Below are 16,846 nucleotides of genomic sequence, written 5' to 3'. Positions count from 1 at the left end.
TTGTGCATCAGCACTTCAAATGTGTTTTTTGACTTGTTTGGTGACAAGTGCAGCCCAAAGCCGCAATAAAAAAGGGACAAGTGGCGCGTTAGCGCCACCCACAGGGAGTGCCGGGTCGGCCGAGTGCGAAGCACGGCCCGCGAGGGCCGTTCGATGCCGCTTGCGGCTTTAATTTTTTTTTTTTTTTTTTTTTTTCTTCTTCTTCTGCTTTTTGAGCAGGAATTTGACCCCCTGAACATATTCAAAAACTCACCAAATTTTGCCCAAAATTCAGGTCTGCCGAAAAATTTATTTTTTTATGTGGTGCATCATTGGGCATAAAAAAATGGCGCGGCAGCGCCCCCTGATAAAGTCAAAATACATTGCGTCAATGGGAGACGTCCCGATGTCAACTTTGCCGTAGAGCCACGAAATTCGGTACACGCATTCTTCAAGTGATGCCCCAAAAAAAAGATTATTATGGCCACGCCCTCTGACGCACCGGAAGTCGGCCATCTTGGATTGAAAATTCCAAAATGCCGACTCAGCGTTTTCGCTGACGTCGCATTTTCATCAACTCCTCTGAAGGCGCTTCACCTGCAGGGCTGAAATTCACTGTACATCATCTAGACAAGTGGGGCATCAAAAGTTATCCAATTTATGATGATCCCTATTACGGTTTCTGTGCGGCGAAGCCGCAAAATTCCATCGGAATTTTTGCAATTTTCAAAAGTCAAAATTTGCTCCCGTTTGCGCATGCAAAGTCCGATTTTGGTCAAATTCAAATCAGTTGTAAAACTTTCGGGCCTAAAGCTACTCATTATGACAGAATTTAAATTGGCGCGATAGCGCCCCCTACAGAACATCTAATATATTTGTATGGAGGTCCGAAAATTTAGTTTTCCCAAATGTTACCAAATTTGACACAAAATTCCATTGGGTCATCCCAATCAATAAAGTCAATCAGACGTATGTCGTTTTATGCACCGTGTTGCCATGGCGATGCGTCAAACTGCCAATGTTATCCTAATGGGAATCTTCACAATTTTTCCCATTCATGGGAAAAATATTAGTTTCTTGGATTAATGTCAAATTTGGCACAATGACTCTTCATGTCATCCTGATCAAAAAAGTCAATCAGACCCAAGTCATATTTTTCACTGGGTTGCCATGGTGATGCGCGAAAGCGCACATGTTATCCTAATGGGAAAATTTCCACATTTTCGTAGATTTCAAAGTCTTATAACGTCTTATTATCGTCAACGACGAACATAAAATTTGGCACAGTGATTCTTCAGGTCATCCCCGTCAAAAAAGTCTGGGGGGCCAAGTTTGTATTTTGCACGGTGTTGCCATGGCGATGCCTGGAAAACCCATGTTGTTGCATTTTGTGCATCAGCACAAATTGACTTGTTTGGTGACAAGTGCAGCCCAAAGTCGCAATAAAAAAGGGACAAGTGGCGCGTTAGCGCCACCCACAGGGAGTGCGGGGCCGGCCTAGTGCGAAGCACGGCCCGCGAGGGCCGTTCGATGCCGCTTGCGGCTTTAATTAGGCCCGAGCCCCTACAGGGCGTAGGGCCTATTGCTTCCGCAACGATGAGTGCGAAGCACTCATCGTTGCAGACTGTCTTCACGAAGTTGCGCGCGAAGCGCGCAACTTCGTGGCAGCACCGCGACCTTGCACAGACTCCTGTGTCCTAGCAACCCATGCCGTAGGCATGGGACATGCATATTTGTTCTTGCTAGCATGTCAGCGTCAACATTGAGTCAATGGGCGAAGCCCATTGACTCAATGTTGACGCTGACGCAGCGCGAAGCGCTCATGTCCCCAAACACACTCCTGGCATCGAGCCCTATCCAAGCCCCCATGCCGCAGGCATGGGCCATACTTATAACTGCTAAAATGAATGGAAGTCAATGGGAGGTCAATGGCGGAGCCCGACGTCATGGCGAATGACAGGTGCGTCAGCGCCCGTCATTCGCCAATGACCCCACGGCGACGTGGGGAAGGTCCAGAGCTTTCAAAAAACGTATAATATGTCATTCTAATGTTTTCGGATATATTGTTTTTGCTAAAAATATTATTATTTTTAGGCCCGAGCCCCTACAGGGCGTAGGGCCTATTGCTTCCGCAACGATGAGTGCGAAGCACTCATCGTTGCAGACTGTCTTCACGAAGTTGCGCGCGAAGCGCGCAACTTCGTGGCAGCACCGCGACCTTGCACAGACTCCTGTGTCCTAGCAACCCATGCCGTAGGCATGGGTTTTCATATTTGTTGTTGCTAGCATGTCAACGTCAACATCGAGTCAATGGGCGAAGCCCATTGACTCGATGTTGACGCTGACATGCGTCAACAGGAGTGAATAGCAGGAGTCGTACCCCCCTGCACAGACTCCTGTATCCCAGCAACCCATGCCGTAGGCATGGGACATGCATATTTGTTCTTGCTAGCATGTCAGCGTCAACATTGAGTCAATGGGCGAAGCCCATTGACTCAATGTTGACGCTGACGCAGCGCGAAGCGCTCATGTCCCCAAACACACTCCTGGCATCGAGCCCTATCCAAGCCCCCATGCCGCAGGCATGGGCCATACTTGTTACTGCTAAAATGAATGGAAGTCAATGGGAGGTCAATGGCGGACCCCGACGTCATGGCGAATGACGAGCGCGTTAGCGCTCGTCATTCGCCATTGACCCCACGGTGACGTGGGGAAGGTCCAGAGCTTTCAAAAAACGTATAATATGTGTTTCTAATGTTATCGGATATATTGTTTTTGCTAAAAAATATTATTATTATTTTTATTATTTTTATTTCTTCTTTCATCTGCTCTTTGAGCAGGAATTTCACCCCCTGAACATATTCAAAAACTCACCAAATTTTGCCCACAATTCAGGTCTGCTGAAAAATTTATTTTTTTATGTGGTGCATCATTGGGCATAAAAAAATGGCGCGACAGCGCCCCTTGCAAAAGTCAAATTTTCGAGCGTCAATGGGAGACGTCGACGTCAACTTTTTCATACAGCCACGAAATTCGGTACATGCATTCTTCAAGTGATGCCAAACAAAAAATATTATTATGGCCACGCCCTCTGACACACCGGAAGTCGGCCATCTTTGATTGAAAATTCCAAAATGCTGAGTCAGCGTTTTCGCTGACCTCGCATTTTCGTCAACTCCTCTGAAGGCGCTTCACCGGCTGGGCTGAAAATCACTGTACATCATCTAGACAAGTGGGGCATCAAAAGTTATCCAATTTATGATGATCCCATTTACGGTTTCCGTGCGGCGAAGCCGCAAAATTCCATCGGAATTGTTGCAATTTTCAAAAGTCAAAATTTGCTCCCGTTTGCGCATGCAAAGTCCGATTTTGCTCAAATTCGAATCAGTTGTAAAACTTTCCGTCCTAAAGCTACTCATTGTGACAAAAAATAAATTGGCGCGATAGCGCCCCCTACAGAACATTTAATAAATTTGTATGGAAGGCCAAAAATTTAGTTTTCCCAAATGTTACCAAATTTGACACAAAATTCCATTGGGTCATCCCAATCAATAAAGTCAATCACACCCATGTGTTTTTTTGCACCGTGTTGCCATGGCGATGCGCCAAACTGCCAATGTTATCCTAATGGGAAAACTCCCAATTTTTCCCATTCATGGGAAAAATATTAGTTTCATGGAATAATGTGAAATTTGGCACCATGACTCCTCATGTCATCCTGATTAAAAAAGTCAATCAGACCCAAGTCATATTTTTCACTGGGTTGCCATGGTGATGCGCGAAAGCGCCCATGTTATCCTAATGGGAAAATTTCCACATTTTCGTACATTTCAAAGTCTAATAACGACTTATTATCGTCAACGACGAACACAAAATTTGGCACGGTGATTCTTCAGGTCGTCCCCGTCAAAAAAGTCCGAGGGGCCAAGTTTGTATTTTGCACGGTGTTGCCATGGCGATGCCTGGAAAACCCATGTTTTTGCATTTTGTGCATCAGCACTTCACATGTGTTTTGACTTGTTTGGTGAAGAGTGCAGCCCAAAGCTGCAATAAAGAAGGGACAAGTGGCGCGTTAGCGCCACCCACAGGGAGTGCGGGGTCGGCCGAGTGCGAAGCACGGCCCGCGAGGGCCGTTCGATGCCGCTTGCGGCTTTAATTATTATTATTATTATTTTTATTTCTTCTTCTGCTCTTTGAGCAGTAATTTGACCCCCTGAACATTTTCAAAAACTCACCAAATTTTGCCCATTATTCAGGTCTGGTGAAAAATTTATTTTTTTATGTGGTGCGTCATTGGGCATAAAAAAATGGCGCGACAGCGCCCCCTGCAAAAGTCAAATTTTTGACGTCAATGGGAGATGTCAACATCAACTTTTTCATACAGCCACCAAATTCGGTACATGCATTCATCAAGTGATGCCAAACAAAAAAGATTATTATGGCCACGCCCTCTGACGCACCGGAAGTCGGCCATCTTGGATTGAAAATTCCAAAATGCCGAGTCAGCGTTTTCGCTGACCTCGCATTTTCGTCAACTCCTCTGAAGGCGCTTCACCTGCAGGGCTGAAATTTACTGTACATCATCTAGACAAGTGGGGCATCAAAAGTTATCCAATTCATGATGATGCCTATCACGGCTTCCGTGCGGCGAAGCCGCAAAATTCCATCGGAATTTTTGCAATTTTCAAATTTCAAAATTTGCTCCCGTTTGCGCATGCAAAGTCCGATTTGGCTCAAATTCGAATCAGTTGTAAACCTTTTGGGCCTAAAGCTACTCATTGTGATAGAAACTAAATTGGCGCAATAGCGCCCCCTACGGAACATCTAATAAATTTGTATGGAAGGCCGAAAATTTACTTTTCCCAAATGTTACCAAATTTGACACAAAATTCCATTGGGTCATCCCAATCAATAAAGTCAATCAGACCTATGTCGTCTTTTGCACCGTGTTGCCATGGCGATGCGCCAAACTGCCAATGTTATCCTAATGGGAAACCTCACAATTTTTCCCATTCATGGGAAAAATATTAGTTTCATGGAATAATGTGAAATTTGACACCATGACTCTTCATGTCATTCTGATCAAAAAAGTCAATCAGACCCATGTCATATTTTTCACTGGGTTGCCATGGCGATGCTAGAGAGCGCCCATGTTATCCTAATGGGAAAATTTCCAAATTTTCGTACATTTCAAAGTCTTATAACGACATATTACCGTCAACGACGGACATAAAATTTGGCACAGTGATTCTTCAGGTTGTCCCCGTCAAAAAAGTCCGAGGGGCCAAGTTTGTATTTTGCACGGTGTTGCCATGGCGATGCCTGGAAAACCCATGTTTTTGCATTTTGTGCATCAGCACTTCAAATGTGTTTTGACTTGTTTGGTGACAAGTGCAGCCCAAAGCCCCAATAAAAAAGGGACAAGTGGCGCGTTAGCGCCACCCACAGGGAGTGCCGGGTCGGCCGAGTGCGAAGCACGGCCCGCGAGGGCCGTTCGATGCCGCTTGCGGCTTTAATTATTATTTTTTTTTTTTTTATTTCTTCCTGTTCTGCTCTTTGAGCAGTAATTTGACCCCCTGAACATATTCAAAAACTCACCAAATTTTGCCCATAATTCAGGTCTGGTGAAAAATTTATTTTTTTATGTGGTGCATCATTGGACATAAAAAAATGGCGCGACAGCGCCCCCTGCAAAAGTCAAATTTTTGACGTCAATGGGAGACGTCGACGTCAACTTTTTCATACAGCCACCAAATTCGGTGCATGCATTCTTCAAGTGATGCCAAACAAAAAAGATTATTATGGCCACGCCCTCTGACACACCGGAAGTCGGCCATCTTGGATTGAAAATTCCAAAATGCCGAGTCAGCGTTTTCGCTGACCTCGCATTTTCGTCAACTCCTCTGAAGGCGCTTCACCTGCAGGGCTGAAAATCACTGTACATCATCTAGACAAGTGGGGCATCTAAAGTTATCCAATTTATGATGATCCCTTTTACGGTTTCCGTGCGGCGAAGCCGCAAAATTCCATCAGAATTTTTGAAATTTTCAAAAGTCTAAATTTGCTCCCGTTTGCGCATGCAAAGCCCGATTTTGCTCAAATTCGAATCAGTTGTAAAACATTTCGGCCTAAATCTAATGTTTGTGAAAGAAATAAATTTGGCGCGACAGCGCCCCCTACAGAATAACAAATAAATTTGTATGGAAGGCTGAAAATTTAGTTTTTCTAAATGTTACCAAATTTGACACAAAATTCCATTGGGTCATCCCAATCAATAAAGTCAATCAGACCCATGTGTTTTTTTGCACCGTGTTGCCATGGCAATGCGCCAAAGTGCCAATGTTATCCTAATGGGAAACCTTCCAATTTTTCCCATTCATGGGAAAAATATTAGTTTCATGGAATAATGTGAAATTTGGCACCATGACTCTTCATGTCATCCTGATCAAAAAAGTCAATCAGACCCAAGTCATATTTTTCACTGGGTTGCCATGGCGATGCGCGAAAGCGCCCATGTTATCCTAATGGGGAAATTTCCAAATTTTCGTACATTTCAAAGTCTTATAACGACATATTACCGTCAACGACGGACATAAAATTTGGCACAGTGATTCTTCAGGTTGTCCCCGTCAAAAAAGTCCTGGGGGCCAAGTTTGTATTTTGCACGGTGTTGCCATGGCGATGCCTACAAAACCCATGTTTTTGCATTTTGTGCATCAGCACTTCCCATGTGTTTTGACTTGTTTGGTGACAAGTGCAGCCCAAAGCCGCAATAAAAAAGGGACAAGTGGCGCGTCAGCGCCACCCACAGGGAGTGCCGGGTCGGCCGAGTGCGAAGCACGGCCCGCGAGGGCCGTTCGATGCCGCTTGCGGCTTTAATTATTATTATTTTTTTTATTCTTCTGCTCTTTGAGCAGTAATTTGACCCCCTGAACATTTTCAAAAACTCACCAAATTTTGCCCAAAAGTCAAAATACATTGCGTCAATGGGAGACGTCCCGACGTCAACGTTGCCGTAGAGCCACGAAATTCAGTACATGCATTGTTCAAGTGATGCCAAAAAAAATAAATTATTATGGCCACGCCCTCGGACGCACCGGAAGTCGGCCATCTTGGATTGAAAATTCCAAAATGCCGAGTCAGCGTTTTCGCTGACGTTGCATTTTCGTCAACTCCTCTGAAGGCGCTTCACCTACAGGGCTGAAATTCACTGTACACCATCTAGACAAGTGGGGCATCAAAAGTTATCCAATTTATGATGATCCCTATAACGGTTTCCGTGCGGCGAAGCCGCAAATTTCCATCGGAATTTTTGCAATTTTCAAAAGTCCAAATTTGCTTCTGTTTGCGCATGCAAAGTCCGATTTGGCTAAAATTCGAATCAGTTGTAAAACTTTCGGGCCTAAATCTACTCATTATCACAGAAACTAAATTGGCGCGATAGCGCCCCCTACAGAACATCTAATACATTTGTATGGAGGACCGAAAATTTAGTTTTCCCAAATGTTACCAAATTTGACACAAAATTCCATTGGGTCATCCCAATCAATAAAGTCAATCAGACCTATGTGTTTTATTTCTCCGTGTTGCCATGGCGATGCGCCAAACTGCCAATGTTATCCTAATTGGAAACCTCCCAATTTTTCCCATTCATGGGAAAAATATTAGTTTCATGAAATAATGTCAAATTTGGCACCATGACTCTTCATGTCATCCTGATCACAAAAGTCAATCAGACCCATGTCATATTTTTCACTGGGTTGCCATGGCGATGCGCGAAAGCGCCCATGTTATCCTAAAGGGAAAATTCAAAATTTTCGTACATTTCAAAATCTTATAACGACTTATTCGCTTCATTGAGGAATGTGAAATTTGGCACAGTGATTCTTCAGGTCGTCCTCGTCAAAAAAGTCGGGGGGCCAAGTTTGTATTTTGCACGGTGTTGCCATGGCGATGCCTGGAAAACCCATGTTTTTGCATTTTGTGCATCAGCACTTCCAATGTGTTTTGACTTGTTTGGTGACAAGTGCAGCCCAAAGCCGCAATAAAAAAGGGACAAGTGGCGCGTCAGCGCCACCCACAGGGAGTGCGGGGCCGGCCTAATGCGAAGCACGGCCCGCGAGGGCCGTTCGATGCCGCTTGCGGCTTTAATTTATGTTTTGATTTGTGTGATTTTAATGTCTTTTTATTCTGTAAAGCACTTTGAATTACCTAGTGTACGAATTGTGCTATACAAATAAACTTGCCTTGCCTTGTGGTAGCACACATTAATGCTATGCATTAACTGGCAGCATGTAGAGATTGAACAACAGGGCTCCCAGTAATCTGACCAGAACTGAATAAGTGGCTTGGATGAGCAGCCAAATGTCTTCACTCCTACAACCTTTTGTCCAGTTGAAAGATTTTACTTTTGGCTTTTACTCTGGATCAGATCTGGATGACTGAAGGATTACACAGATGTATTAAACATACATTCCTTTTAGGTCTATTAGCCAACACGGAATCACGAAACAGCATTTTACCTTCAACACTAATTTAAACTGGGAGATTTGGTGCTTGCGCTTTCATCAGGGATAATAGCGGCTTAATATATACTCCAATTTCCGCCTTAATGTCAATAATGAAGCTCCTGTGTGAGTTCACCAAAGACCCTGTGCATTAGTCTGCCCCCTGCGTCTCCAGCGCAGCAGGAGCCTGTTCATATACATTAAGAGCGCTCGCGTCCACTGCTGCCTTGGTGCGTAAAAGCAGCGCCGCGCGCATACTCAGACCCGCGTGCGTTTTATATAAGAAGCGCGTGACACCTGTTCCTATACATGCCGTGCGTCTGCATCCTTTCACTCACTGCTGCCTTCGTGCGTAAAGGCGGCACCGGTGCCACAAACGCGGAGGACATTGGCCATAAAAAAGCGCACGTGGCCACCGGAATTTTCCCATAAAAGTTTACTTTCCGCGGCTCCCGAAGAGCGAAACATGAACGGGAATTGCACCGAGGAAGACGGAACCAGCTCAGCATTCACGTCCAAGTTGTCCCCCAGTGCGGACATCTGCGTGGGGCTCGCAATTCTCTGCATGGGTTTGTAATTTTTTTTGTGATACTGGCTACATATAAGAGAGGTGAGCAGAGGAGCCAAACAGCGTGCCAAAGTAATTCGATTCACTTGAGCTGAGTATAAGTTCCCTAAAAGGGAAAAGTAATTTTAAGTAGGCTAAGAGGTTTCTTATAATTGAATAAATGTAACTGAGTATCCACAGCTCTGGTTGAATATAATCTGTCTGGTGGGGACTTTACAGGAAATGCCCCACTGTGTTTTTAAACTCCATACACCACATGTGTCAAACTCAAGGCCCGGGGGCCAAATGCGGCCCACCACGTCATTTTATGTGGCCCGCGAGAAGGTAAATTAAAAGGCATGACTGTCATTTTACAATAAGTCTATGCTGCTTTAATGTGTGCACTGACAATAAGCTAATGAGATTTTCCCAGCAAGTGGAACTGAGAAATATTTGCAAATAATCATCACAAAATGTTCATGAAGAGGAAAATTGTTGGCATGGAAGGGAGTTTGGAGGAAGAAAGGTGAAGGTGAATACAAGTTTGTGCTTTGAGGAGAAAAAACGGTATGTTTTTTGCGTTATGAGACAGGGTCGGTACAATCTACGTCGACATTTTGACACCAAAGACGGAGCTAAGTATGCAAAAGTTAGTCTGCAAGAAAAACAACAAATTGTCCAATAATTAAAAGGCTGTAAAAGGCCGTATTTGAAGCAGTGCTGAAGGTCTGTGAGCAGGTGTGTCCCGACCAGATACACACTTTTAAAAATGTCATTTCATCACAGAAACTGTTATTTAACAAGTTAAAAAGTAATTACATTTATTTGACATGACATTCGGTTACATTTAGTGATATTTACACTGCCACACAGTCACATCTGGCCCTTGATGGCGGCCATTTTGCTGATGTGGCCCTCGATGAAAATGAGTTTGACACCCCTGCCATATACCTTCACACAATCAGCCCTGGAATGTCTGATCTCTACTGAACTAAATGTAAAAGGAGCTGTTAACATGAAAACCTACCACTTCATGACATCACAAGGTGGAACCAAGCATTTTGAGCTTTGCAGATGTAGACAGACTAATAATAAAGTGTTAAGCAAATGAGAAGGTAGAAACATTGTAGCTCACAAGAGTCAGTTTTGTGTAATATAGGACCTTTAACAATGAATAGCCCATAGGAGTGTAATACTCTTCTTTAATAAAGTGACCACTGGGTACTGTGCAGTGCTGCTGTCCATGCTGGGGAATGGCCTGGTTCTTCTCATCTGTTACCGGCGAAGGAGGATCTTGGTGGGCTCCGAACTGCTGTGCGTGAACCTGGCCGTGGTGGACTTCTTCTGTTGCGTGTTCTTCTACCCGCTCTCCATCTTCTCGTCCTTCACGCACATGTGGCTGGGTCAGAAGCTCACCTGTGTCTACTACGGTTTAGGCTGCTACATCTTCGGCCTGTGCGGTATGTTCACTATAACGGCCATCAGTGTGATCCGCTACCTCAAGACCTGCTACAGCCTGCTCTACGGTAAGTTAACACATGGTTATGATAAGAGACCCATCAGAATGTGTGCATTTCATGTACTGGTATCCAACAAACATATAAACAACAACTAATTTATCTATGCTATTGACAAATGTCAAAAATCATGTTTTTATTTTTTTGGCTACTTAAATTATGAGGTAGAACTTCTATGTAACCCCTCAGTCGTCCAGATATGATTCATAGCACAAGAAAAAACTCAAATCAAATCAATTCTAAACTCATCTCTCCTGGAAGAGTCTATGATGGTCATCCCTCTTACCTTTAGCTCCAACAAATGTTATCGAGCTAAGCCCCTTTAATTCCGGGGATAGTCCAGACTGATTACAAAAATGGTTTAACTAACCAGACCAAATTTATTCAGGAAAAAAGTTATCATGAGGTTATAATTTGGCTTGATATGATTTTGTCGTAACGGTGCGGGTCAGGACCAAAGTATGCGGACTCAGAGCAGGTTGACAGTGTTTATTTATAAGTCTGTGAATCAAAGTCTTAAATAGTTCAAATGACACACACGAGGAACCAGGAAGCAGGAGGCAGGCAGAACAGACGGAGAGCGGGTCGGGAACGGGAAGCCGGGGCTGGAGTGAAGATGGGAGTGGGGACGATACCAGGACAGACAGGGCCGGCGTAGTCCAAGGAGTGGGACCCAGGGTAAGAAGCAGGCGGGACGCCAGAGGCCAAGGCAGGCAATGCGGAGTGAGATGACTATACCGGAGCATAGAGGCAGGAGCAGGAGCGGGCGAAGGCAGGAGTGTTTTACACGCGGACGGTCTGGCTCCGAGTGTAGTCTGCCGAGTCTTCTTATACGCCACCACAGGTGAGGGTGATTGCGCTAATGCACTCCAGGTGTGTGCAGCAGGAGTCAGAGACAGCTCCAGACAGACAGGTGAGGGAGAGCGAGTACAGGAGGGCAGCAACAAACAGGCATCATGACAGATTTGTTGTAGACAAATCAAAGATTTATAGACACAATAGCAAAATAAAAATACTAGGATCATGCAAAACAGGTTTATATGAACATTTTAAGACCAAAATGAGAATCTGGACAGCAAGAGTTAGGGAGAGAGGGAAGACAGCTTTTCAATAGAAAGTGAATTAAAGCTAGAGTCGATGGAGATTGAAGAGCCATGCCCTCTTTCTATCTGGAATGTGGCGGCTAGCAGGTTAGCTATGTCCATTTATATATATATATATATATATATATATATATATATATATATATATATATATATATATATATATAGCGGCAACCAACCTTGAGGCTGCGGTGAGAACCAGAGTGGGTTCTGGGCTGTAGCTTTGTGACGCGCTGGAAGTTTATTGAGGACAAATACGCTGAGATCCGATATGCGTTTGTGGGTGATTTATTTTAGCGAACATGCAGATACACGGAGCATTCAGCGGCGCAGCAGAGAGAATAGAACATGGATTGACATAGATGGATGTAACAGGTTATGGCATAATAAGTAAATGGAAACAAAGCTAGCAGTCAACAAAAATTACGGCTACCCAGCCCTGACTCATGACACTCTGCCCCAAGCAAGTGTCACCTTTTCAAACATACGTGCATGCGCACCTGCCCATGTTGAGCCCCACCCCCTTGGCTCTCAAACAATCACACACACACAAGCAGCAAACACACTGTGCACTGTGCATATATATATATATATACACAGTCTATGGCTGAAGCTTATCTCTTTTTATTTTATGTTTTTATTTTCTATTTTTTTTTATTCGTGATCATATTAATCTTTAGGCTTAAATTCCTTCTAACTGGTAAAATCAGAAGGTCTTTTTGAGTAAAGCTGAAGTGGTGTTGTAGTGTTTGGACATGTCCTTGCTGAATGTCCCACTCCCCCTGTGGAGTGTCTCTTTCAAATGCCCCGATGACAGCTGGACCCTCTCCTCCTTCCCGCCTGGCCCTCCTCCACCCACCTCCCTCTCCTCCTCACCCGGCTCTCCTTCTCCTCGCCTGGTCTTCCTCCTCCTCACCTGGCCCTCCTCCTCGCCTGGCTGATTTTTCTTGTTTTGTCTGATTTTTCCTGTTTGTTTTTGTGTGTATATCATGGTGGCTGAGTGGCAACCTTCATGCCTCACAGCAGAAGGTTTGGTTCGATCCCCGGGTCGCCCAGGCCTTTCTGTGTGGAGTTTTGCATGTTTCTCCCTGTGTCTGGATGGGGTTCCTCCGGGTACTCCGGTTTCCCCCATCAACCAAAACATGAACGCCCTTCGATACAACTGTTGTTGTGATTTTGGGCGTTACAAAAATAAAATGAAGTGAATGTTCTCCTCTGTACAGTATGGCTGGAGGGCATGCGTGTCCGCTGGGTCTGTGCTGTCATCTGGCTGGTGGCTGCGCTATGGTCGTGCTTTCCGTTGTTCGGGTGGGGTGAGTATGTTCCCGAGCCCTACGGCCTATCCTGTACGGTGGCCTGGAGAGGCTACCACACCTCAGCTAAAGATGCCTTCTACGTCATCTGCTCGTTTGCCTGCTTCACGCTGGTGCCCGTGTTGCTCATAGTGGTGTCCCAGGGCCTTATCTTGTACAAAGTGTCGCGCTTCTCCTACTCCCTCTCCGTCCAGGGAATCCGGAACAACCTGCGGCACACAGAGAAGAGGCTGACCATGGTGAGACACTTTTGTGGAACTTGTAACAGCAGCAGAATGGACCACCTCTGGGGTTCTGGAAGTGTAGTAACTAGTAGCCACAGGGGTGTAGCACCAAACTTTGAGCCTTGGGTACAAATCATCTTGGTGGGGTGATGGTGGGTCACTTTTCCATTAATTTTTCAGATAGACTTTTAGAAAAATTTCAATATTACGAGTTCAAAGTAATCGCAAATTCTAAGCAGCTAAGTGCTGCTAATATCCACAGCACGGTGGTTTTAAGCCCAAAAGACACTTTAAAACAAGCAAGATTCAGTGAAATGAACTTAGTGGTTTATTGATTTTAAATAAAAATATATGTCTAGTGGTCATTAGTTAGGTTAGTTTGAGCTTATAACATTGTTTTCTCATCAAAAACAGACCTGGACTTATATTTTGCTTCCTTCCCGCTTGTTTGATGAATCCTGTTTTGTAAATCAGCTTCCTCTAAGCACTCAAAAATAGAGCAAAACATGCTATTTTGAAATTCCCAGGCCCATAAATCATCAACAGACTTATTCTAAGCATTTCTGGATCCCAGGAATAGATGTCAGTTTGGTTTGATAGAGATAGATAGAAATAGAGACAGATTAAAAGTCACTTTTATTTATGTTGATGTAAAAATCAAATACATTTGTATTTGGTTTAAGTAAAACAAAAGAAAAATGAATTAAAAAAAGTAATTCCTCATTACTAATTCATGCTATGTCACAGCACTTTACTGTGACATTTACATCCAGTTGACTATATAAATATGAATAAAGGTACTTTTAAAATCCATGGACATGACGTGACAAATAACAGACATGGAGAGTGAACAAGGGCTAAGGATCATGCCTGATGAAACGCATGTCTCTTAAGTAAATGACATTCATGGTTTGCTTACAGTGTTGTAGACAAATTATAATTGACCAATGAAACATTCACAACGCTACATGTTATTCTTAGGCTCAGCAGTAGAGGCAGACCGATGTATCTGTCAATGAATGCATCAGGCCAATATTTGCACTTTTAATCTTATCGGCTATTGACCTTAAATCTCCAGCGCAAACTGATACTTTGTTTTTCCGACCTGCTGTATAAAAAAAACATGCATAAAGCTTTATTTGAACGCTGTGAACAGTACCTAAGATGGATTCTGATGAGACTGTGAACTTGCCAATATACAGAGAATCCATTTTCATGTCCTCTGAGTTTGCATGAAATAGCAGATCCCCGATTCACTGTATCTCACAGTAATAAAAAAAAGAAAAAGAAAAAAGTTTGACTTTGCAGTAATCCTGTGTGTTACAGTTACTGTAGGTGCAGTGGTAAAGTAGTGTTTGTTTTCTTGTGTTCAGATGTTCTTCTGCATCAGCCTGGGTTTCATTACCGCCTGGGCACCCTACGCTGTCGTCTCTTTCCTCTTCATTTTCCACAAAGGCAGTGGTTACATGGCTCCAGAGGGCTTTGTGTTGCCTGCGCTCTTCGCCAAAAGCTCGCACATCTACAATCCCTTCATCTACTTTTACTTCAACAAGACATTCCAGCGCGACCTGCGCCATCTGCTGAGCTCCGCATGTCCATCACTGGGACGGAATCGTGTGGGGGTGCACCTGGGCCCCGGTCACCCGGGACCTCATCCCATCCACATCCAGATGATGGAGCAGCCCAAAGTGGTCAATAAACAGGAGAGTTGCGAACCCAAGTGTAAAGTCCATTTGGAGGAGAATAGGCCCGTGTATTTGTGCTGGGGATCCACACACTCAGATGAGACTCCACCTGCCCAAGAAGGAGCGGCCAAGAGCCTGAAACAAGACTCCATATGAACAACCAGCTTCTGAAGACCTGCACAAGACCTCACTGCTGACCCAGGTCTAACTCTGCTGTCCCACGTCCCACTCTGCAGTCCTAAGTCCCACTCTGTTGTCCCACATTCCACTCTGCTGTCCCATGTCCCGCTGACCAGGCCCAGGTCCCATTCTCCTGTCCCACTTCCCACTCTGCGGTCCCTGGTCCCACTCTGCGGTCCCTGGTCCCACTCTGTGGTCCCTGGTCCCACTCTGCGTTCCCAGGTCCCACTCTGCTGTCCCACATCCCACTCTGTGGTCCCGGGTCCCATTCTGCTGTCCCAGGTCTAACTCTGCTGTCCCACGTCCCACTCTGCGGTCCTTGGTCCCACTCTGCTGTCCTGGGTCCCACTCTGCAGTCCCGGGTCTCACTCTGAGGTCCCGGGTCCCACTCTGCTGTTGCATATCCCAGTCTGCTGTCCCGGGTCCCACTCTGCGGTCCCAATGATGGAAGGCTTCTGGATTGACAGGAACAGCAGAGACCTCCACTCAGGTGTTGTTTCTACTGTAACCATCCTGTATTCAGAGCTGAACACTCAGATATGTGTCACTGCGGAACATTTTGAGGATCTTCACTGAGTTCAGTTGAAAATAAAATGAGAAAAAGAATAGTAAGTAAGTAAGCTGCCTTGAATGTACTAAACATGGGAAAGAAATCATATTATAACAAAAAAAAGTTGTCTTTTGTTTTGAAATTGCCTGAAAAAAAGAGAAATGAGTCTATATTTATATTTCAGTGTTTTCTATAGCAGTTAAAGCCTTTTAAAGAGGGGATGGGATACATTGTGATTGTTGCAGTTACTGTCACATGCTGTGTCACACTGTTATCTGGGGCTTGTGTTGGGTGACCAGACCTCTCTATTTACCTGGGACAGTCCTGAGCCCTGTGTCCCCTGTCCCTGTAGATGTTGATGTTGTGGAATTTTGCATCCCCTACATAGTCTTAGTCAGGACACCTCCAGCTCATTGTTGGTTGATATTAATGTGCAGTGTTGAGTATATTCAAGTCACCGGGTCATGGTCAGATAAACTTCTCCTGCCTCAGACACCCAGAGTCTCCTGCCTCGACTCACAACTCAAGGACTCATTAGGACAACACTTATTTTCCCAACACTAGATTTATCCAAAGCCAATGATTCATCCCAGCTTTATACAAAAAATTGCTGTATTTTTTTTACCAATCTGAGCACCATACAAAAAACGTGCTTAAAAATAACCAGAAAACAAAACAAAAAAGTCTCTCAGGTTCTATGGACCTCATTTGGCCCCACCCACTTTAGCTGTAAATGTGACTAAATGTGACTCTTTCTTTGTGGTGACACTTCTGGTTAAGTGGGGATCCCATTTATTGGATTGGAGAATTTGGGAAACCTAAAATCTGATATGAAGTAGGTCCATTTGTGTAAAATGTTCAGCATTCATGTGACCAACAAGTAAACACTGCACTGATTCTCTGGAGGCTGTAAAACTGCTACGTAGTCCTTATATTTTCTGTCAAGATCTGGATCCCCATGCAAAATAATACGATGCGAATGACGATGGCGGCTCCACTGCAACTTCCGGAATAAGGTGAATAGTGACTGACTCGTGTGCATAACAATGTTTCACTCTTTTCACAATTATTATTACCAACCACCTCAAACCAGGGCTGCCCTCGTGTTTGAGTTTGAAAACCTGCTCACCGTAGAGCTTGTGTGTATTAGATGTTGGGCTCATTTAACACTTTAACTGTTTATTGTGTGTGCACATTATTATCATTTACTTTATATAGTTTTTTAAATTAATATTTATTAT

The 16,846-nt window shown here is 44.3% G+C and overlaps 1 protein-coding gene across 1 annotated transcript; it reads left to right on the top strand.

Moving 5' to 3' along the window:
* Window positions 1–8,952: 8,952 nt before the first annotated feature.
* On the top strand, window positions 8,953–15,031 carry opn8c (opsin 8, group member c). Its single transcript, XM_033991347.1, has 4 exons — window positions 8,953–9,055; window positions 10,266–10,559; window positions 12,877–13,205; window positions 14,564–15,031. Exons 1-4 carry the CDS (start codon window positions 8,953–8,955, stop codon window positions 15,029–15,031), a joined length of 1,194 nt encoding a protein of 397 aa, XP_033847238.1.
* Window positions 15,032–16,846: the final 1,815 nt, after the last annotated feature.

The sequence above is a fragment of the Periophthalmus magnuspinnatus genome, chromosome 24 (assembly GCF_009829125.3).
Source record: "Periophthalmus magnuspinnatus isolate fPerMag1 chromosome 24, fPerMag1.2.pri, whole genome shotgun sequence".
NCBI classification, from domain to species: Eukaryota; Metazoa; Chordata; class Actinopteri; order Gobiiformes; family Gobiidae; genus Periophthalmus; species Periophthalmus magnuspinnatus.
This window is presented reverse-complemented; position numbering and strand designations above follow the sequence as displayed.